Here is a 23,486-nt window from a genome sequence, read left to right as displayed (position 1 = left end):
GGAAAGCACGGGGTGTGGAGGGGGTGTCCTGGGAGGGGAGGGGGGATCCTGGTGTGGGACCCTGTGGCGAGTGGCCAGAGAGACTGTGTGGACACACCAGGCGGGTCCTTGAGCCTTTGAAGGAGTTCAGCCACAGAAGCCAGGAATGGTTGCAGGAGGAGGAGGGATATGAAGTGGCCACATGGCCCCTGGAAGGAAGGGACGGAGGGGAGCACCTCCAGTGACGCCAGGTGTGGTGCCCAGCACACTGTTGTCACTCGGTCCTCCCGAGGGAGCAGGGGAGAGCGCCATTGGTTCAGGGACACTTGGCCTGCCTGTTGTCTTGCAGGTCCCACCACTTAGGATGACGTGAGGACGTGGGCTGGATCTCTGTCCTGTTCGTGTGGAGGCCAGTGAGGCCCCATGGGTGTGCCGGTGTGGGCCGGGCAGCGCGAGCCGTGTTGGGGGATGTGGGGACGGGCCAGAGGTTTTCAACAAGGCAGCAGCCATCACGTGCAGAGGTCACTGGAGTCAAAGAGCCTCCCACCGGTCGTCGGAGGAGCGTCGGAGGTGGCGGTGTGGGCATCCCCGTGAGGCGTCATCCACTGTGTCACGGCGCATGTAGGTGGCTGATGGGACTTGCACGCTGAGGGAGGGGCCAGAGCTGCCCTACTCCGCAGGCATATTTCCTGCTGGGCGGCGCCCCGTTGAGAGTACCCCAATGAAACAGCGACCGTGACTGATGAGAATACGTTAGTAAAGAAACTGAGTGTTGAGGGAAAAAAAGGTCAGTTCATAGATGGAAAAATATTAGAGAAAATCCCCATTTGCAAAGACTGCAGTGGTCCTTCCAGCAGGAACCAGGAATGGGCGGCAAGGCCGTTGGGTGAAACGTGGGGGGGCACGGTATTTACATAAGTTAAGAAAACACAAATTGCTCATGAATTATTCAGGGGCAGGGGTGTGTGCTCCGTGGAGAAATCAGGTAGATGCTCCCACTGCCGGGTGACCAAACCGGTCATGGGACAAACGGTATTGGGGGCTTTCTGACGTGATATGCTGAGGACACACTGTTTCTGTAACAGCCTCCTGCCAGGAACCTTCAACATGACTTTGAACACACACGATCCGATAAAACCAAATTGAGGGACATTCTGTAAAGAAACTAGACTGGACTCTTCAAAAAAAACATCAGTGCCCTAAAGACAGAGACCTAGAAATAGAAAAATTAAGACTGTGTCAGGTAGCCGCGAGATGTGTGCCCTGGCTGGACCCTGGACCAGGGCTCGGGAGCTGTGAGGGCATGCTGAGGTCCGTGACCACATTGCCTCGTCATTACATGTGTAGGACCGTGACGATGGAAGGTAATGTCTTTGTTGTCACACCTGGGGCAAAGTATCACTGGGATGCCTCCACGTGTCGTCACGCAGTCCAGGAGAAGAGAGGAGAGGAAGTGGCTAGTGTGGTGAAACACTGCTCCTCGACTGGTCCCAGCGAGGTCTGGGTGTTGGTCACATGGATGCTCCCCACCCACAGTGGCTCCACAGTGATGGGAGAGTGATGCGAGTGCAGTAGAAGCCGTGCTTCAGAGTTGGTGGATTTGGACCTTTTCCTAGGCTCGTGATGGTCTCTGGTGGGGCCGGAGCCGCAGCCCCAGCCCCAGGCAGCCCTCTGCTCCTCACATCGGGACAATACATGAGACGGCCCACGCAGGGTCCTACGGTGGGCCTCGTCCCACCCGCGGGCTCACGGGAGTGTTCGGAGCATGTGTCACGTCAGCGAGGCTAAGCCATGAGGCTTGGGGGGTTGGTTATAACAAATGCATCTTTGACTCAGGATATTTTCAGCTCGCTGAAGGTTTATTGGGCCATGACACCGTTGTAAGTCGAGGAGGATCTGTACTCCGTAGATCGAGAAATTTTCCTAACAAAAATTGGAGGGAATTTTTTAAATGTTTACCTCATAAACAGATAAGGCTGAAGAATCTCTCAACACTTAAAAGATAATTTTTTTGGAAGGCAGTCGTGGCTTTCCGAAATGCTGGATTTCTTTCATGTGACAAGTGAGAATATGGGTGAGTGGAAATCCGTGGCCAACTTTGAGATTTCATGAAGCTTTGAGAAGCCTCCTTACGAGAGGCTGTGAAAAGAATGTTGAAGTTTTTACTGGGAGGAGGGAGGCTGGTTAGGGATGCGTGTTGTGCTGCTGATAATTATAGAGACCCTCCCTCCCCTCAAAATGAAAAAGCCAGCCCAGTAGAGGAGTGGATGGATACAAGTGATAATGGGGAGGTGCCGAGAGCCAGACCCTTCCGAGTTCAGTGGAGGGAAAAGTCTTTAGAAGTTGTCCGTGAGTGCTAGACCATCGGTGCGCGTACTGAAATCTCTCTACTCCGATCAGTTGAGGCGGATCCGATGTTGGAAATGGAGCAGAGTCTTCCCAGGACTGAGGCAGCGACCGCAAGAGGAAGAGAAAGGTCTCTTGAGCCCACAGCCGAGAATCCATGAAGACATTGTATTTGAGGAGCAGACCTGGATTCCACGTGCTGGGTGCTGGGTGCTAGGTGCTCCCTGAGGGCTTTGGGATCGTGGTGTGGTCTCACGTCGGGATGACACTTTATAGTTTCAGGGGTCACTCCTGCCAGAGATCATCTCTATTTTGGGCTGAGGGCGAGGGCCGGTCGCCCTTGCCACCCTGCAGGTGAGTGGAATCTGGAGCTGGAACGGGCACGGCGTTTGTCCAGAGCCCCCTCCCCCCCCAGACCCTTGACCCTGACCTGGGGCTTGGGTTGGATGTGCGCCCCTGAGAAGGCAGACTCCGGGACGTGTGGGGCATTTGGAGCATCGCTGCAGCACAGCACAATACAAAGCAAGGAAACTTAGAGTCCAGTCGAGCACAGCTGGTTTGAGAAGCCGGAAAGCATGCAGTCAGCGTGCAAAAGACTTGCACGAAAATTTCTTCGGAAGTAGGGCAGCTTAGTCTCCAAGGAGAAGAACGCTTAGGAAGAGAAGGACCTTTAGTGAAGAGTGGTGTGCACCTGCGACTAAGTGACGTGTGTACGGTGGGTGGGATTTCGTTGGAACAACCACAGCCCGGAGGCGGTGTCCGGCGTCACCTGGGGAGGCTTTGGCAACAACAGCGAGCTCTTTGTTTCATCCTGGGGATGCAGAGGCAGGTCTGCTTGGGGGAGAGGAAGGACTTGGCCTGGCCCCACTGACTCCCTGCGGGACAGGACAAAGCCTCTCTGTTTCTGTGCTTATCTGTAACACGGGCGGCGTGACTTCTGCACTAACCACCTGACTGCCTTGGGAGGACACGAGATGACTCCTGGGAAAGCACTGCTGAAAAGTTGGGAGCCTCTGTCCAAACCAAAGCTAACGTCTTCTTAGGTTAAAAACCACCCTGCTCTTCCCATCGGGGGGAGTAAGAAATCTGAGAGAGGAGTGAGGTGACGGGTGATGCCCGGAGCACCTGCTGAGCCTGTAAACACACTCCGTCTCCCAGAAGGACAGTTTCGTGCCTCACACCGGTTCCTCCATGCCTGTCGGTGGTCAGGTGGGCTGTGAGCGGTCAGGGAGCACAGCGTTGTGCGGTGGGCCCCCGTCCCGAGAGAGCTGAGCTGAGGGGAACCATGTGCACAGAGCGTGTTTCTCAGCTTGCTTCAGGCCGCCTGGGACGTGGTTGGCAGCAATCCCACGGATCTTCTGCTCCTCCGTGCTGGGCGCCCTCGCAGCTGTGGACTGAGGTCTGATGTTGCAGAGCAGCTTTGTGGACGTGGCACAGAGAGATGACAGCGGATTTTCTGTTTGGCAGTGAGATGATCCCTCAGGAATAAGACAAAAAGTGACTTGCTCTGGTTGGTAGTAGGTAGATTGATTGATTGATTGATTGAATGAATGAATGAATGAATGAGTACTTTGAGAGGCACGTTCGTGGTTCATGGCTGTGGGAGTGGGACGTGACAGCAGGCGGTCCGCTCCATACGCCTCTCCTGCCTGGGCTTGCTCTCTATGCCTTGTTCTTGCTTAAGACTTGGCGACGTTACTTACTTTGTGAGCCATTCATTAGGTATTGAAGAAAGTTGCTTTATTTTTACTGACAGCCGACTTCCGTAATTCACACAGTGGTGCAGATAGGAGCACTCTCGTCACAGCTTCGTACTGTCCCCCGAGAAAGTGGCCATGTGACTGTCCTCCCAAAATACCTCTGCTTTCAAAAATTAACATTCAAGAGCCCACCCGGGGTTGGTTTATACCAGTTCTAGTGGAGTAGTAGGCACACTCCGTGCTGTGCCCCTGAATGCAAGTAAAATACGCCAGGCGGAATCTGCGGAGCAGCGTTGTGGGGGCGCCCGAAGATGGCAGCAGGCAGATTGGGGAGGGAAGCCCGAGTGAGAAGTATGAGGGATAAGCCAAGAGTCTCCTTTTTTCCTTCACATATGTCCTGCTGCACGCTGAGGCAGTCTGCATCCCAGAGCTACAGACTTCAAGAGAATCCCTCCCTTTCCAGCCCAAGGAGCAGGAACGAAGTCCCCCTGGGACAGAGACGGGGAGACACCCTGCCAGCTTCATGCAAATCCTAGTAACGCGTAGAATGTACCTTCTGGACTTTTTCTGTGCATATTTTTAAAACATGGTTAAGTACACTAAATGTTTTGTTTTTCGCACAATAGGAGAAAATATTTACGACAAAAACTTAGCACACAGGCGTCGTAAACTTATTTTTTCATAATTTCTTAAGCAGTTATAGGGGCACCAGGGTGGCTCCGTCAGTGAAGTGTCTGCCTTGGGCTCAGGTCATGATCCCTGGGGTCCTGGAATGGAGCTGCCTGTCAGGCTCCCTGCTCAGTGGGGAGTGTGCTTCTCCCCTGGCTTGTGCTTGCTTGCTCTCAAATGAATAAATCAAAAAAAAGAGAGAGAAAGGAAGGAAGGGAGGAAGGAAGGAAGGAAAAAGAAAGAAGAAAATAAAAGGCAGTTACAGTGTAGTTCAGTGCGTTTGAATCACTGTAGTGAGTCAAATGAGTTAACCTCAGATTCCAGTTCAGTGTGCCCGGAGTTATTTACAGGGACTCCTGGTGTTGCCTGAACGGACGCGACCTGCCCTGAACGGACGTGGCCTGCCCTGAACGGCCGGGCCTGCCCTTTGAACAGCAAGGGAACACAGTTAGTTAATAACTGCTCCTGGAGGGTTGTTTCCAGTTTGTTGCTTTTACACAGGACATTGCGGTGTTTGTACATAAAGCTTTCTTTCATACGGGGGTCCTTCTTCAGGTCGACCCCTGGAAGCCGCGTGGGGGGGTCCGCGCTGATGATGAGTTCTGCGCGGGATTCTGCTGATGGTAATAAAGCTATGCCTTCCGGGGTGCAGGTGAGGAGGGTGAGGTTAGCCCAGCCGGTCGTCGGGGTTGCATAGCCGCATGGAGGAGCCCAGCCTGCCTGCTCCCCCCCCACCCCTGGTGCCCCTGGCAATTGCATTCAGGACACCCCGTCCTCCTGCCGGAGCCAATTGAGGAAATGGGAGACCCCATGCCAGCCCCCCCAGCGCCCGCTCCTGCTGCTTGGCTGACGTGACACAGGGACATTGAGCTGGTGGCAATGTCAGTTTGTGTTTCTGTTTGTTTGAGATTCTCTGCCTGCAGCTGGCCGTATCCTTTGTCCTCTGGTCTCTGGTCGATTCTGTTTCCTACATTGGTCTTTCTTACTGGATTTATCTCGGTGTGTGTGTGTGTGTGTGTGTGTGTGTGTGTGTGTGTGTGTGTGTAGGAAAAAGACGTTACCTTTTTCTACTTCAGTTGTTCTGTAATTTGTCTTTTCCTTTGTTTGCTTTTTTAAACATAATTACAATTTTTCCCTGGCTGTAACCGGCTATCCTCCTTTCCTGTTTGCCCCTAAGCTTAAAGAGGCTGCCCCCTCACAGAGATCTGACGGACTTGGAAAGATATTTTTAACAGAAAGCATAGGTGTTTTCTCTCCCGCTGTTTACCTTGTAATTTCTCTCTCCTACCTACACATGCAGGTTCCCCACAAGTATTTTTGTGCTAAAATGGGAAGGCAAATTATTGGGTGCTGGTGCCTGAGAATAGGGTTTTCTGTAAAAAAAAAAAAAAAGTTTTCGAAGGACAATCTGAAATAATATAACATGAAAATCTTACCTAAGCTTTTTTTGCCACAATTTTCTTTTTTATCCATTGTTGTGGCAGAATTAGAACAAACTTCCAATTTAAAACTTTTAAAAAGGGGACGCTTCGGTGGCTCAGTGGTTGAGTGTCTCCCTCCAGTCCAGGGTGTGACCCCGAGGTCCTGGGATCGAGTCCCGCATCAGGCTCCCTGCAGGGAGCTTGCTGCTTCTCCCTCTGCCTGTGTCTCTGCCTCTCTCTCTGTCTCTCATGAATAAATAAAATCTTTTTAAAAATATTTTAAAAACTGAGACTTAAAAATGTTATCATGTTTATAGATGCATGCAATTTAAAATATAAAATGGTTCTACACAGCTTGTTACAAAAAAACATTAGCTCCCCAACCCTGACCCAACTCCAGCCCACGTTCCTAACTCACTTTTAACTCTAACTGAATCTGGTGGTGTTTACCTTTGTATCTCTTCACTTTTTACGGGAGTGTGTGCACACGCATGTGTTTATCCTCTGGTCTTTAAATGATGTGGCAGTTCTGTTTCTTACTGTTCTGATGAAAATCTTATTGACCTCCTACAGGGAAGGCCAGGACTGAGGGTCCTCGGTGCCCCAGGCCCCAGTCCTGTGCCCTTTCTGCCCCACCCTATCCCACCATGGACTGTCATGCTCCCTGTCTGTCCCGTCTTCCCAGTCCTAGTTTTCTGTTCTGATTTAACTCCATACTCCGTGCTTACGTTATTAGTTTGTAAATGCTCTTTGTAGGCAACTCACATCATTTCCTGTAATTACTTTTCTTCACAATATTTTTTTTTCTATAGAGTTAGTGGTTGCCTTGCTTTTTGCTTTCTTAGTTTCCTGTGTGCACATTCATCCCCATGTGGTGACTCTTCATTCAGTGCTGTCAGAGGCAGTGGGATCTGCTGTTGGGATCACCTCCCCAAGGACTACCCTACTGTGGCCTGACTGTCCTCCTGCATTGTTCACTGTCCAGGCTCACAGCCCCTTGGCTCTCCCTTCATAGATGTCCTAGTGGGTCCCATCTTTTCTTTTTTCTGCATTTACTCCTTTGCTTTACAGAGCATACCCTTATAATTCCCTGAACAGAAGAGGACGTAGGTGGTAAATGCCGTGAAATCTTGTGAAAATGGCTTTCGTACAGTAGGGCCGATTTATCATATGGCTGGGTATAGGACTCTTAAGTTGGAAATCATTTTCCCACAGACTTTGGAGGCATTTTTCCAAAGTCTTATGTTTTCAAGTATTTTTGAAAAAGCCTGACTCTTAATGCTTTGTATGAAGCTTGTTTTTAATTTCTGGAGGTGTTAGGATCTCTTGCTTGACCCTCATTCTTGAAATTTTACGGTGCTGAGTCTTGGTATGTAGGTCTGTTTTCTTCTGTTGAACTGCATGTCCACTGACCTTTTGAACTTGGAAATCCATATCCTCTGTGGTTTGTTCAACCTGCCATCCTTAACTAGAAATCCAGATACATATGTTTTAAGGGAAATTATAATAAGAACACGTATTTCCCAAAGCCCAGATTATTATCAGTGAAATATTGAAATGGATCACGGTGATTAAATTGGTTAGCTAACCAGAATTTAAAAGTGTGCTGACAAGCGTAAAATACAGACAAGCACACATTTCGTTCAACAGAGCAAGTAAAACTTGAAGTGAGCAAGTTGTTTAAGCCACTTACAACTCCTATATGCAGCCCAGACTTGTATCAGAGAGGGGTAGATTTATTTATGAACCTTTTTCACTCTTATTGAAAGGAAAAACATGCAGTTCTACCAACATAATTTCAGAAGATTGAAAGTATACCCACCTCAGTCCCTTGTTTCAGTTTGGTCACTACATCTCACATACCGATGTATACTTGTATTTGCCCCAGTGTCCAACGTTTCACCTAAGTTAGTAAAACCTTTGTCCTCTGAGCCAAGCTCTGGAATTTTTCCTACATATTTTTTCCAAAATGGTTTTGGTAGCAAATCAGTCAATTACTCTTTGCCTATCAGTGTAATTTTAGAAGTTGGGTAAGCGTCTGCTGAAATGTGCTATAGAAAGTGCTACTATCTCAGGAACGTTCTGAAGCCATGAGCTCCACCTCTAGGACCGTACCCCTTCCCAGGGTTGTCCAAAGAACAGTGAACGTTGAGTGGCAGACTTCATGGTGGGAGTTTATGTATCTTAATATAAGCTCATGAAGGCAAAGCACTCCCGTGCATCTCTACTCTGAGTACCCACGCCAAGCACTTCTCTGACCAGATAAGTCAGAGAATGGGGGGACGCATTCTGACGCCGCCTCCTGGAGAGCGTATCAGATCCCAGAGGCTGAGGGCTCAGTCCCACCGACTATCGGCACCTGCGCTTCTGGCCCCCAGCTGTAAATTGGAGGGGCCCATAAGTGCTGCTCAGGCTTGGCTACTTTGCTAGCTGTTGCTCACAGAACACGGAACGCAGGAAATAGACTTCCGGTTTATTATAAGAGGATATAACAGGGCAGCCAGATGGATGAGAAGCATCAGCCGAGGTATGTGGGGAGAGGTACAGTTTCCGTGCCCTGTCCGGGTGCACCACTGCCCCCCAGGACCTTCCTGTCTCTCCTCTTTCACCCTGGAAGCTCTCTGAACCCTCATCCTTTTGGCTTTTTGTGGGGCTTCATTATGTAAGTGGGATTGATTAGGTTTTTGGCCGCGGCTGATTAGCTCAGCCTCCAGCCGCTCTCCTTGGAGATTCAGCCCTGTGCTCCCTGGTTGGCTCTCCTGGCATCCAGCCCCATCCTTCGGGGCTTTCCAAGAGTCACCTCATGAACATGCACTCAGGTGTCATTGGAAGAGGTTCTTAGGAATAACCAGAGAACCTTTATCTCAGGAAATCCCCAAGGTTGTGCCAGGAGAACAAAGTCAGAGGCCAGGTTTATATCTCTTATTAGCAATCAGTGTCAAGGGACGCCTGGGTGGTCAGTGTCCCCGTCGTGATCCCGGGGTCCTGGGATCAAGTCCCACATCGGGCTCCCCACAGGGAGCCTGCTTCTCCCTCTGCCTCTCTCTCCGTGTCTCATGAATAAATAAATAAAACCTTTAAAAAAGTGTCAAAAAGCTCAATTCTGAATATTAGTAATCATAGCACACTTTCATGTGGCCTTATAGTGAGTCTTGTTTTCTCTTTTCCCACCAGCTTTTTGGAGACTGGGAAGCCCAGCTGCGGAGAATAATGAAGCTCATCGCTGGCGGTGGCCTGTCCATCACTGGTTCTCACAACATGTGTGGGGATTACCTGTACAGTGGCCACACGGTCATGCTCACACTCACCTACCTATTTATCAAAGAGTGTAAGTCTCCAGCAGCCTTCCATGACGCCTGCCATTTCCCATGGTCCCTGTGAAGTGTGGCTGGAAGCCTCAGGAGGGCGGCACCTCATCTCCCCACCGCACCCAGAGAGACACGTGGCGGGGGGGGGGGGGGGGGGTGACTGCTCTTCCTCATGGGGTCACTTGTTCACCCTCAAGGGTCAGCACAGCATTTGGGGTGCACGACAGCTGCTGGAGGAGGCTAGAAGGAAACCTCCCAAGACGCCAGGAATGCAGTGTCAGGCCTGTGGGTGTGATGGTAGACTGTGTTTCTAAGTTCCTAGCCCTCTGCTCTGAGCCGTGGGGACAGAGGTGCTCAGTGATGTCCCTCACAGAAGCCGTGGGCTCGGGGACACTGAATGAGGAGGGCACTAAATGGGAAATTTCCTTTTTAAAAAAGTACTTAAAATATTTTATTCTGAGACACACAAAAAAATAATACTAAATATACCCTGTCCGCCACTCAGACTTAATAGGTATTAGCTTTCGCCGTGTCTGTTTCCAATAACCCTTTAAAAATCAGATGAGGTGTTAGGAGGTGACAGGCCTTTCATTCCTTCCCCCACCACTGTCCTCTCTCCTTTCCATCCGTGTTTTTATACGTGCGCATCATGGTGGGATGGTTTGTCAAATCTGCGTACCTGGTATTATGCTGTCTCTGGTCTTCGGCCACTTGATTTCTCTCAAATGATGTTTGTGAGACGTGAGGCTCTGGCTCGCTGTAATGAGCCACAGGTTACTTCTTTTTCTCCTTGTGGAAAACTCAGTTGTCCTAAGTCCTCAGTATTCTGCTGTTAAAAACAGCCTCCGTGAGCCCGGTCCAGGCAGGTTCCGTGCAGAACAGTGAGTGGCGGCGGGTTGCCGGTACCTCCAAGGAGGGACGCACAAATTGCCATGTCGATGTGTGTCGGGAGTGAGTGCGGCGCCGTCGAGTTGGCAGGCAGAGCAGTGATGGTAACAAGAAGTGACCGACAGGAAGGGGTCTGAGTCCGTCCTCCGAGATGGGGCTGTGCTGTCCTGTCCCCCGTCAGCAGGAGAAACCCGTCCTGCAGCAGGTGCAGGTGGGTGCGGGGGCGGGGGGGCTGGCTGCCGCTGGACCCTGGGAAGATGGGGGCCTGACCCACCCTGATGGGCTGGCACTGGCGAGGCACGGCAGGAGCACGGCCGGCTGGGGACTGAAGGCTTGAAAGCCCAGCTCGGGTCTTTTTAAAATTTATTTTGTTTGACGGAGAGAGAGTGTGAGCACAGGGGGACAGGGAGAAGCAGGCTCCGCGCTGAGCAGGGGCCGACGTGGGACTCCATCCAGGACCCTGAGATCAGGACCGGAGCCTACGGCAGAGGCTTCACCCCCTGAGCCCCCCTGCCCCCCAGCCCGAGGCCGCTTGTGGTCTCAGGGAAGACAGGAAAGGGCCAATGTGCCCAGGCGCCGGGAGAAGGGAGCGTGGGCGCCCCTGGCCTGTGGCTGAGCCCAGGGAACCATACCACCTCCAGGCGCCCTCCCACCCCGCGCTGGGCCACGCGGGCCTGGGGTAACCGGAGCGCTCCCGGCCCTGCTGACTGTACTTCAGCGGGTGAGCCTCCCCCTTGAAGGAAACCCAGCGTGCCCTGTGGGGAGACAGGGGGCAGGGGGCCAAGTCAGATGGAAGGTCCCCGTGCTACCCCGAGCCTCTGACCTCACTACGCTTCACTCCCTCGGCCCTGGATGAGACGCAGAGAGCTGCTCCTGGCCGGGGGAGAGGTTATAGCGATGGAAACGGGCGGCACATGGGCCTACTGTTCAGCAGCGGCGGCCACTACTGTTGTCTGGCTGGGTGTCCAATCGGATCTTGCTGGATCCGAGAGCAAGAGAGCCCCCCCGCCCGACCACTGCCTGTGAAGACCCAGCCCCCTTCACCTTCTCTCTGGTCCTGCTTATCTTGTTCAGCGTTGCAGTTTTTCCTGGCATTTGACACCTTCTAACTTAGTGTATAATTTACTTATTTATTATTATAAATGTATTATTATTATAAATTTACTTATTATAATTATTTTGTATTGTCTCTCCCCCGTACTAGGAAGGTATTTAGGAAGAACCACAAAGGCAGGTTCTTTGGCCTGTTTGTTCATTGATCTCAGTAGCTAGCACATTTCCTGTGCTGGACACATCGTAGATGCTGGATAAATCTCAGTCACATGGCTGATTAGTCCTTTGGCCGTTTGAGAATCCAGTAAAAGTCTGAACTTCCTCCCCATGGAGAGGGTGGGGAGGATGGATCACATTCAGACGACATTCCTCCGTAAAGTTTCAGACCCTCTTCAGCCCATTATTTGAGAACACAAGGCGGGAAGGCCTGATGCTTCTTCTCTCGAGGGGCTTCCAGGTGGAGGTGTGGACAAGTGTTTATCTGACCCTGCCCGGCCTCTGAATGAGCTTGGACCAGAATTCCCAGGCATCTGGATCCTTTATTTCCATTTGAGAAACAGAAATCCCAGAGACTTTCAGATCAGTGCATGGTCACAGAGCTTGGAAAGCAACTAAGACGGTGGTAGCGGTCCCAACCGCCCACTCCCCATATAAGCTCTCTCCAGACCAAAAGGTATTGGTTTTTCTTAGAGCATTAAGCCCAAATTTTTTACAAGTAAATGGACTTAAATGTCAGTGAACTTTTTTTTTTAACCGAGCGTGATGCATTATCCCCATCAGTTGACCTTTTAAATTGTATTTATGATTATCTGAATCTAGCAATAACTAAATACAAAATACAGTTGTAAATCAAAAACCAAGCTGCTGCCGTTCTAACCTTTTTTCCACGTGAGCTAAAGCCCTCAGACTTGCTGCCCGTGTGACCTGTTTCCAGAAGGAAAGCTCGGAGTCACTGGACTCAAGTGGCCGCAGAGGCGAGCGTGGTTGGTGCCCTCCGTGCTACCTGAGTGACAGGCTGTTGTGCCTCTCTCCTCATTTCAGATTCCCCTCGACGACTCTGGTGGTACCACTGGATTTGCTGGCTTCTCAGCGTGGTTGGGATCTTCTGCATTCTCTTAGCACATGACCACTACACTGTGGATGTGGTGGTGGCGTACTACATCACCACGAGACTCTTCTGGTGGTACCACACTATGGCCAATCAGCAAGTGAGTCCTTCCCCCCCCATCTGATTGCAGTTCCCTTCGCCCCGGCTGGGGGCGGGGGCGGCACAGCAGGGGGAAGGGGATGTGCAGAGAACCCACCGATGGCTCAGGTTTCTCTTAGAGAGGTCGGTGGGTAGGACTGTGTTGTCTCTGGTGATGCTGACCCACCTCTGAGTGGAACATGAACAAGAAACACATGAACACGGTGACACCAATGCTGCATCCTTGCAGAACAAATGTCCCTCCCCCCTGCCCCTGATTGCCCCCGCCCCCGCCCTTCTTCCACCCTGGGCCCTTACCAGCTGAGTGCTTAACTGGCGTCACAGAGAAGTGACGGCCACACTGACTGAGGCCTGTGTATATGGGCAAGACCCTGAGTAAGCCTCATGCTGTCCATGCACTCCCAGAATCAGAGTATTTTTTCCTGCTGGGTTGGGTGTGGCACAGTTAGCAGATGAGCGCAGAGTGGGGACGTGTGTTGTGTGTGTGTGTGTGTGTGTGTGTGTGAAACGGGGACACACGGGGCGGGTCTGGGGTCCTCTGTGAACTGCAATAAGGGAAATACCTGAACTGCAAGTGGAGGATGACCAGCAGAGCGTCCTTCTGTGGCTGGGACGTGGCTTGTGCTCCCTGACGCAGTTACCTGTCCTTGTCGTCCTAGGTGCTAAAAGAAGCCTCCCAGATGAACCTCCTGGCCAGGGTGTGGTGGTACAGGCCATTTCAGTACTTTGAAAAGAATGTGCAAGGAATCGTACCTCGGTCTTACCACTGGCCCTTCCCCTGGCCAGTCGTCCACCTCGGTCGACAAGTCAAGTACAGCCGCTTGGTGAATGATACGTAACGGCCGGACCCAGCGGGGAAGCGAGGAACTGTCCGAAGTGCTAAGAACTCCATGAGAGAAGATGCCATAAACAAACACCTCCCTAATCCTGTTCTCTTTCAACAGTTACCTTGACTTAACCTATTGAGTTACCTGGTCAGCACTGTGATCTTTTTTTCTCTCCAAAGGACCTGCGTTGGACAACAATAAAGAAAATTTAACCTATCATGCACTGTACACATTTCCTCTTCATAAGTTTGGGATTTACATGACCTGCGACCACCATGTTCCTTTGTATATGATGCAACAGCATAAATGTGAGCTTTTATATCATCAGTTCTGGTCTTTCCAGTCACATCTGGAAATAAAGTGTATTATTTTCTTGGGAAAACATACTTTTCATATCTCTTGCCCCAAAGATTGGGCTGTAAGCCATTTTCTAACAAATGTCTCTATGAAGGTTTCTAAGTACCTGAATGGGGTTCAATTCTGAAATCTTTCTACCTGTTGCACCGATATTCAAATAAAAATGACAGACACAGAAAGGTTTGGTAACTTTGGGTTTTGTAAAAATCAGCGGAGAGAGTGTGTCAAAAAGTGCAAAAAAAAAAAAAAGATTCTGTTACAAAGTGATTTTCTAAGTATTTCCTAACTTTATTTTTCAAAATAATGTTATGAAAACCAAATTTAAAGATTTTTACATGTTGGAGAGAAGAGAGTTAAAATTTAAAAATGCTTCTTGGGAGAGAAATTTGTCTATGTTTCTAGTGCCTTTCTTGTCTTGATTGTATGGTCAGTAGGCAATCTTAAATGTTTTTATTTAAAATAAAATATTCCATGAAAATATAAATGTATGTATACACTACTAAATTTTGCATTTATAGCTAAATTAAATCAGAAGACTGCTTACGGTTTTTAAATAGCTACGAGTTAAAGAAGGGGGGAAGCTAATTAGAAAGTCCGGGCCTGTTCCCATATTGTGAACAGGTGGCAATGACGTGTACCACTTAAATTATTTTATCATCTATTTGGTAGTTCGATTTTAACTATACAATGAAAACAGCCATGAATACTTTGTTTTTAAAAAAAGAGAGTCTTGAAAATGATCACTTAACTAAAACTTGAAAGCTCTAAATTAGTCATCCATACTCTCATGACAATTTTGTTGGTGAACAACAAAACAGAGATCTATTTCTTTCAAATATATTTGTGCAGAAACTGCATGGAACTCTGAGTTTTACTCCTAACATGAGTATGTTTGGGGAAGTATTCTATTCTATACTTGCCAATGTGGAGAACAAAATAGTTTTTTAAGAATGAAGAAGTATATATATCCATTCTGTATTTTACGCAGCAGAATTATCTTCCGTAGGGTTTTTTTGTGTATTCACAAGGTGATATTTGTATTGTAAAACAATAATGGTGAAGGAAATAAAAAGGCTTTTAAAATTTTGTTTTAAATATTTGTAAAGTTATTATTCCAGAGTATACTGATATCTTAACAGCTTACCTAGATCATAAATTAATCAAGATGCACTTTTTAATAAAACCTGATACTTAAAATAAATGACTGTTATTTCTAATGTGTTCGCATCCTTCACGGAAGTCAGAGACGAAGTCGTGAAAGCAAGGTAATAAAAAAATCACCGTGCGTGTTGGAGCTTCCCCAACATGGGTTGGTTTGAGACACGGCCTGTGGCAATCCTGATTGTTTTCCCTTTGAGGTTTCTGGGAAGGTACAAGTGTTTTTTGTTTTTTTTTAATACGTAAAAGAATCACAGATGGGTTCGATCCAAACTGCGGTCAGCCTTTGCCGGAGAGGAGGAGAAGTCAAAGCAGTGAGACCCGCATGGGGCTTCGGCCGGGCGTCACCGTGGGCACGGGCAGTGGCCTCTGGAGGCCAGACCGGGTTCTAGGATGGCTCCCCCTTCTCCCCCTTCCCTGCGGCCCCACCCTGACCTTGACCCTGGAGCAGGTGCTGCGTGGCCTGAGGGAAAGTAACGTGAGTAATGCAAATGCATCCGCTGAACACGGAACCTTTTTTTTTCCCCTAAGTCGAATTAGTTTTCTTTAAAAAAAAGGGGGGGGGGGGGCTACTGTGTCTCTGCAGGCTGCCTGTTGGTTTCCTAAGAAACTCGTACCCGGGGCCTCGGCTGCTCCCGGGCTGCGGGCGGGCACAGGAGCGCCACCTCGAGGTCTGTTCCCGGCCTCCCGCTGCCCCGGGCCCTGAGGGCTCCCGGGAGGCCCATGTGGGGGGGCACCGGCGGGAAGGCCCAGGACGAGGCCCCTCCCCGTGAAGCGAGCGGGTGAGCGCACCTCGCGAGGTCCGAGGCCTCACTGCAGCCCGGTTCCTGATCGCCAGCCCTTCGCACCGGGCGCGGAGCTGAGCACGGAGCCGAGCACGGAGCCCGCCACGGAGCTGAGCGCGCGGGGCCGGGCACGGAGCTGAGGCCGGCGCGGCAGTGGCCCGAGCCCGCGGCCACCTGGCGGAGCCAGGTCCTGAGGTGCCTAGATACAGGATGTGCTCCCGGATCCCTTGACGTCCCTACTCAGGTTTTCCCCAGATGTATTTATTTTAGAGAGAGTTGGGGGCAGGGGGCGCAGAGGGAGAGCGAATCTAGGCGGGTTCCCACTGGCCGGGAGCCCACGTGGGGCTTGCCCTCCGGCCCTGAGATCACAGCCTGAGCCAAACCAGAGCCGGGGTCCTGCCTGCACCCCGGGGTAGATGCTGGGCCTCTGTGCCCTCCGCTCCCTTCGGTCAGGAAATCCAGGCCGCATTCGCTGCTGTGGGCCCCTGACGTCCTTACCTGTCTGCCAGTGCGGTGTCCGCCCCCCACTAGGTACTCCAGGGACAGGGGTGTTCCTGGGGCAGAGGTGCTCCGAGGTCAGAGCTGCTCCGGGGGCAGAGGTGCTCTGAGGTCAGAGGTGCTCCGGGGTCAGAGGTGGTCAGAGGTGCTCTGGGGTCAGGGGTGCTCCGAGGTCAGGGGTGCTCCAGGGTCAGAGATGCTTCAGGGTCAGTGGGGGGCCGGTCCCTGGGGGCCCCACAGGACGGGGGGGGCGGGGAGGGTGACCCAAGGCCGGCCCGGGCTGCCTGGGTGGACACGGGAGGGGGTGTCACATGTGCCAGGGTGCGGCCCTGCTGTGGCTCGGCGTGTGGCTGCTGGGAAAGGCGCGCCGCCAGCCTGGAGTGCCCTGCGTGTCCGGGGTCCCCCGTCACCACGAGCGTGGACATCTGACCGCCGGAACGGGCCTGAGGGCCACTGGTGTCCCACAGGTGAGTCCCCCAGGAATTCCAGGGCCGGGGGTTCGTGGGGTGCAGAGCCCGACAGCAAAGAGCCGCAGAAGCAGGGTTGGTGGTCCTGGGGCCCTGGCGCCCGGGTGCCGGGTGACATGTCTGGGGTGGCTTTGGGGTCGCAGATGGTGGGGTAGGGAGGGCCGCGGCCGACAGAGGCCAGCCCAGCCCCCCCGCCCGCATCCCTGAGCCCCCCGTGCTGGCACTTCCCCGGGAGTAGGGGGGCTGCTCCGGGCTTGTTAGGCGACAAGCCGGCTTCCTCCTGGTGCCAGGGCCTGGTGCCATCCCTGTCCTCCCCTGTCCCTGACCCTCTCTGGTCTCCATCCTTGAGGCGCGTCCCCCTGGACAGATCACATGCACAGACGGCACCTCGTGTGTGTGCTCTCCTGACCGTCTCCGTCTTTTCACCGCTGTGCTGAGACTTTTCACGCGTGAAGTGTAATCGATGGCACAGCTGACCTTGAACAATACGTGTTCGGACCCAGCGGGTCCACCTACGTGTGGATTTTTTTCAGTAAATACAGCACCAAGTACTAGAGAGGCACTTTTACGATTTTCCTAGTTTTTTCCTCTAGCTTTATTCTAGGAACACAGCATGGAACACGCACACCGACTGCGCGCTAGTCGTTATTGGGAAGGCTTCTGGCCAACAGTAGGCTATTAGTAGATACATTTGCGGGGACTCCGCTTTTTTTGTTTGTTTGTTTAAGATTTTATTTATTCATGAGAGACCCAGAGAGAGAGGCAGAGACACAGGCGGAGGGAGGAGCAGGCCCCATGCAGGGAGCCGGATGCGGGACTCAATCCCGGGACCCGGGGTCACACCCAGGGCCTAAGGCAGGCGCCAAACCGCTGAGCCCCCAGGAACCCCCCCAAAACAGTCCTTTCTCGACAAGTTCGCCCAACCTTCTGTAGCTGTAAGGGTGGCAGCGGTGACGACCCCAAAGCTCTCTGAGGCTGGAGATGCAGCTGGAAGCCCGGGGCGGCCGAGCGTCTGCGGCCGACCAACAGGACGGGCTGCTCTCCGAGGGAATCCCGCCGGCTGGACCGACCAGGCTGTGTCCTCACGACAGCCCAAGAACTGAGACTGGGAGCGGCTGTCGGCGTCTGCGGCGGCAACCTCGGGCCTCCGCTCACAGGGTGTCCCGGAGGACGCGAGGACAGGCCGGGCCGGGAGCGGGGGGACATCCGGGTGCCGAGCCGTGTGCCACTGGCCGGCGCCTGCCGTGCGCTCTCCCGCGAGGCCCTGGGGTGCAGCCCCGCGCCCGGGGAGAGCTCTTGGCGTTGGCCGCGTAGCCCAGGCCCGTGGGAGGGGAGTGGCCACCAGCAGGGCCTGGGCAGTGACTTCGGCTCCGGAGGCCGGGTCTCTCTCCACCGAGGGCTTCCAGTGGGTTCTGTGGGGTGCGACGATCTCCCTCTCCCGGGGCCCCCTCGCTCGAGGTCATTGCCAAGAGTTGCACTTAGGGACTCCAAGCGTTTTTCAGTGAGAGCAGGAAATGCGGCAAGTGTTGTGACGCCATCCCGGGCAGGGTCCTGCCAGGAACCCCCGCCCGATGTCGTACCTACTTCATTTCACACCAAGGACATTTTTTTTTTAAATATCCAGGCTTGTTTTATTTTTTTTTCCCCTTGAATTACATTTATCTATATTCCAGCCCATTGTAACCCTTTTTTTGTATATTTTTTTTTATTGGAGTTCGATTTGCCGACACAGAGCACAACACCCAGGGCTCATGCGTCCGGTGCCCCTGTCAGTGCCCGTCACCCAGTACCCCTGTCCCCCGCCCACCTCCCCTTCCACCGCCCTTGGTCGTTTCCCAGAGTTAGGGCTGCTCATGGTTTGTGTCCTTCTATGATTTTTCCCACTTATTTTCAACACCAGCAGTTTTTTGTCCGACTCCTCCCTCAAGAGTTGCTCTACGACGCAGTGGTGCTCGGGGAGACATTACTGGTCACATCCAAGTGCCCGGGGCGGGTCGCGGCGGAGCGGGAACCTCGAGGCCATCAGTACAAGTGTGACGTAGGGCGACGGTGACGGGGACTGGGCAGGGGGGGGTCGCACAAACAAGCTCTGGGCTCAGTAAACCCCGTGATCGCAAGGGAAATGGGGGGAGGCATGAAGACAAGGCCCTGGGCGCCCCAGGAGAGGTCCCAGCACATGCAGGGCGCCTGCTGCGGAGCAGGGAGCTGAGCCTCGAGCTCCACGCCAGTGTCGCCCGCATCTGCCCCAGACGCAGCATCCCTGGGCCCAAGCGACGGCCGCCTCCCATATTCAGTGGGGCGCAGGCTTGGCCGCTGGAGCCGCCGACCCGCGGGGAAGCAGCCAGCGGCCACCCAGCCACAAGCCGTGCAGCTCCGGGCCATGGGCTCTGCGGGCCCCACCAAGGCCCTGGCACTACTGTGACCACCTCCTGACCACGGTCGGCGCCGGCGCCACAGGAGCCCCGAGGGGCTCGGCCGAGCAGGTGGGCCGGGTGGGCCTGGGCAGGTGCACACAGCTCAGGGTGTCCTGGGGGGGCGGGCGGGAAGGCGTGATCTGCTGGCACGAGCGTGCTTGGGAGGCGCCTCTGAACCCTGGGCTCTGAGCTCCTCAACGCGTGGTGGCCAGGCCTGCGGGAGGCCCGTGGTGGCCGCCGCCGTGGTCCCCGCCGTGGCCCAGGTGAGCAGGGAGGCCGACGCCGTGCCGGACGCTGCCTGTGTCCGGGGCCCAGCTCGTGCGGCATGGCAGGGTGGGGGGCGGTGTGTGCAGGTGGCACCGCTGGGCCCATCACCCGGAGCGCGTCACGGGGGGTGGGGAGCCCCACCCTGGTGGCTCGCGGGCCGCTGCCTGGTGAGCGCTCCCGGGCTCCCCCTCCTGGGGGGCAGGTGCAGGATGGCAGTCGGGTCGAGGCGGGGCCGACGGCAGAAGGGCCCGTTCTGTTTTGTCACACATGGTCCCAGCTGCACCCAACACTCAGCAGACGCGGGGGGAAGGGGGGCACTTCCTTCAGGAGCCGAAATGTTGATGTGTGCGGCGCTCGCATCCCCATACTGCCAACACCCACCAAGTGCAGCATCAGAGTCCCAGGGGCTGGACGGCGAAGCATCCGAGATGTCACCTTAGCACGGCGGAGCTTGAGCGCTGACACGTGGGCCGCCCGCACATCCGGGTGTGCAAAGCCGCCTAGTCCCTCAAGGTGTTCAGGGTTAATCACCAATTAAAATCGGCCAAGACAGCGAATGTGCACGGGCGCTGGGAAATGCATCTTCCTCCTGGGAGTGAGCAGGGCCCCCACCCAAGTGAGGAGGTGCTGCCGGCGGTGCTACCACCCCCCCAATGCCCCCAAAAGGGGCCAGAGCCGGAAAGACCCTGCGTTTTCTGCTCCGGTTTAGGGCAGCGTCGCCTCCTGGGCGGGACCGCGGGAAGCACACGTGGCCCGGGCAGGGGAGCCTGCGGGTGTGCAGAGCACAAGCTTCTGCTGCCCGCGTTGCCCCGAGGTGTGCGCCGTGCTGCGGGGCGGCGGGGGCGCCTTGGGCTTATCCACATGCACGCACACGCGCACACACATACCTTGAGCGTTTGTATCAGCGTCTTTAGAGCCGTAAACCAATCTGCCCTTAGAGAAACATACATTTCCTTAAACTGGCCTGTGGCCTTGAAGCCCTGTCCACGCAAACCTTTCTTCCCCTCTGATATTTCATCATGAAAAATAATTTTTTAAGGTTTTATTTATTTACTTGGCAGAGCGAGCGAGCGAGCACAAGCAGGGGCAGAGGCAGAGGGAGAAGCAGATGCCCCCGAGCAAGGAGCCCGACGCAGGGCTCCACCCCAGGACCCCGAGATCACAAGCTGAACTGAAGGCAGATGCCTCACCCACTGGGCCCCCGGCGCCCCTGCAAGACAACTTTTGAGTCCACGCTCACTTGGTAAGGACTGCACATGAGAACCCCCGTAGGCACCGCCTAGTTTCTACTGTTACTTTATTCCCTTGCTTTATCACGGATCCATCCACTTGTCTGTGTTTTTATGCGTCTATAAATTATTCGTATCGTTGTGATGCACTTCAAAGTAAATTGCAGACCCTTCTTTTGAAATACGTCAGCATTCATATCACTAAAACCCAAAATTTGTTCCCAGGTGGTTTTTTGCTTTTTGAGTAAAATCTATAGGCAAAGAAACACAGAAACGTGAAGTGTGTATTTGCTGTTTTGACAAATGCATGTAATTAAGGCCCCTGTCCTGACACAGAGCAGTTTAGCACCTGCTCCCCGCCCCTTGCCCATCAATCTCGGCCACCCGTCCCCTACCCCACATCCCGGAGGCAAACCTTGTTGGCTACTATTGATCGGCTCCCCCACCGTGGACTGCTTATGTTCTCATTGGGACGGCTGCTTTCATCCTGCGTAATAGGTGTAGAGTCCTGCGTGCTGCTGTGTGTGTCGAAGCATTGCTTTCTAATAGTGACCAGTATTCCATCGACTATGTGTGCCACGGTGTGTTTACCCACTCTTCCACAGATGGACACCTGGGCAGCTTCCACGTTGAGGATAGTATCAATAAAGCAGCAGCTTACAATATGCTGTGAGTTTTCTATTCGTGTGCACATATGTGTGTGCATGTACATATGTGTGCCATGCATACATGTGCATGTACATATGTGTGCCTGGGTGTGTGTAATGCATGTGCATGGATGTGTGCATGTACATATGGGTGTGTGGTGTGTATGTGGGTACATGTGTGTGCACGTACATATGGGTGCCTGGGTGTGTGCATGTACATGTGTGTGCATGGATGCATGCATGTACACGTGGGCACATGGTGTGTATGCTTGTACATATGTGTGCACATACATATGGGTGCCTGGGTGTGTGCATGGATGCATGTGTGTACATATGGGCACATGGTGTGTGTACATATGTGTGCATGTACATATATGTGCCTGACGTGTACATGCATGTGCATGGATGCATGCATGTACATATGGGTGTGTGGTGTGTATGTGTGTACATGCGTGTCCACGTGCATATGGGTGCCTGGGTGTGTGCATGTTCATGTGTGTGCATGGATGCATGCATGTACATATGGGGTGTGTACATGTAGATACATGTGCATGGATGTGTGCATGTACTTATGGGTGCCTAGGTTGTGTGTGCATGTACATGCGTGTACATGGATGCATGTGCATGGATATGCATGGATGTGTATACACATGTGCATGTGTGTGAATTGTGTGTGCATGGATGTGTGCATCTGTGTGAATTGTGTCTGCATGCGTGTACATGTGTGTGCACATATGCATGCGTGTGCACGCTTGTGCATGTAATTAGGTCTATAGGTTGTTGTCTCTCCCGGGTAAATACTACCCAGGTGTGGGGTTGTTGGGTTATAGGGTTGACGGATGTTTGATTTTACAAGAAATGACCAGACGTCCTTGTAGGAAATTTTTCTTGCTCTTAAAGAGAGGGACCCCCCAGATCAGAACAAACCAAGCCAAACCCTCCCTTGGGACAAGGCTGTGCATAGATGTGACGCCCAGGACGTCGCAGCCCTGAGCTCAGAGCTGACACCTGGATAGGAACGGGGTTCTCAGTGACACAGGAGCCCTGGAGGGACCAACTCTGGGGCTGCCTTCCTTGGACGCATGCGAACCAGTGACACCCCTTATTCCTTAAGACAGTTGGAATCAGAGATTCTTTTAAAAGAAATCGATAAAAAAAAAAAAAGAAATCGATAGAGCTGTGCTCCGCTCGGCAGCACAAATCCTAAAAATTGACACGACGCTGAGAAGATGAGCCCGGCCCCTGAGTGGGGAGGACATGCAAACTCCACGGGCGTTCACTATTTTGGGGATGAGTGCTGGGTGTGTGTGGAAGTGAGGATCACCGGATTCTACTCCAGAAACCACTGTTGCAGTCCACGTCAGCGCACGAAATTCAAGTTAAAAATGCATCCAGTAAAAGTATTTTTAGAGGCGCTCCTGGAGTATCTCATCCATGTAGCAAAGCGCCTCTGGAGTAACCGCACAAACCAACACGCAGGGACCTGGAGTGGAGGGGCCGTTGGCCGCACCCAAGCAGTGGGTCTCCCGGAGCGCACCCACTCGTGCACAGTGCACCCGGCCTCTCCCCAGAGCCATCCATCACTTACCCTATTTTTTTTAATTTTTATTTATTTTTATTTTTTTCTTTTATTTATTTATGATAGTCACACACACACACACACACACACACACACAGAAAGAGAGAGGCAGAGACACAGGCAGAGGGAGAAGCAGGCTCCAAGCACCAGGAGCCCGACGTGGGACTCGATCCCGGGACTCCAGGATCACGCCCTGGGCCAAAGGCAGGCACTAAACCGCTGCGCCACCCAGGGATCCCCACTTACCCTATTTTTAATTAGCATTTTTCCTCCAGCGGCCTCCTTACAAAAACGAGCAAACGGCCTGACCCTCGGCCTCCACCCCGGACTCCCTCGCAGCCCCACATAAGGGCCAAAGGAGAAGCGGCTGCTGGAGTCCCTAAAGCCCATCGCCTCGGAACCGGTCGCTGCCGTTGCTGATTCTGCAGGCGGAGGGTCGCCCCGGCCCCTGTGGGCCCAGCCGTGGCCAAAGGGTCGCGAGCCCAGAACGTGTCCTGAGAGGGTTGGCACGGACGCCCAGCACCCATGCCCCTCTGTCGGCTCTGTCCCTGCTCACGCCGAGGGCGCCCATCCAGGGCTTCAGCCGGGAGCCTCCTGGGTCTGTCGCCTCTCGCTGAGCCCCCCGACACCCTCCCCACTGGCACCCCCGCAGCCCCTCGCTCTTGCCCGGCTGCCTGGAAGCCTCGA

The 23,486-nt window shown here is 53.1% G+C and overlaps 1 protein-coding gene and 1 non-coding gene across 28 annotated transcripts in view; both read left to right on the top strand.

Moving 5' to 3' along the window:
• SGMS1 (sphingomyelin synthase 1) overlaps nucleotides 1-14,956 on the top strand; it is a 245,826-nt gene extending 230,870 nt beyond the window's left edge. For all 27 annotated transcript variants that reach the window (XM_072723569.1, XM_072723551.1, XM_072723564.1 and 24 more), the window contains 3 exons: nucleotides 9,290-9,443; nucleotides 12,406-12,572; nucleotides 13,231-14,956. In XM_072723569.1, the coding sequence (XP_072579670.1) occupies nucleotides 9,290-9,443; nucleotides 12,406-12,572; nucleotides 13,231-13,410 (501 nt within the window). In that variant the 3' untranslated portion in view covers nucleotides 13,411-14,956. The remainder of the gene's footprint in view (nucleotides 1-9,289; nucleotides 9,444-12,405; nucleotides 12,573-13,230) is intronic.
• Nucleotides 14,957-22,399: 7,443 nt separating this feature from the next.
• LOC112931998 (U6 spliceosomal RNA) lies at nucleotides 22,400-22,507 on the top strand. Its single transcript, XR_003237408.1, has one exon. It is a non-coding gene; the product is annotated as a U6 spliceosomal RNA (small nuclear RNA).
• Nucleotides 22,508-23,486: the final 979 nt, after the last annotated feature.

The sequence above is a fragment of the Vulpes vulpes genome, chromosome 10, assembly GCF_048418805.1.
Source record: "Vulpes vulpes isolate BD-2025 chromosome 10, VulVul3, whole genome shotgun sequence".
Taxonomy (NCBI): domain Eukaryota; kingdom Metazoa; phylum Chordata; class Mammalia; order Carnivora; family Canidae; genus Vulpes; species Vulpes vulpes.
The sequence above is the reverse complement of the archived record's forward strand: the minus strand, read 5'-3'. Positions and strand labels throughout refer to the sequence as shown.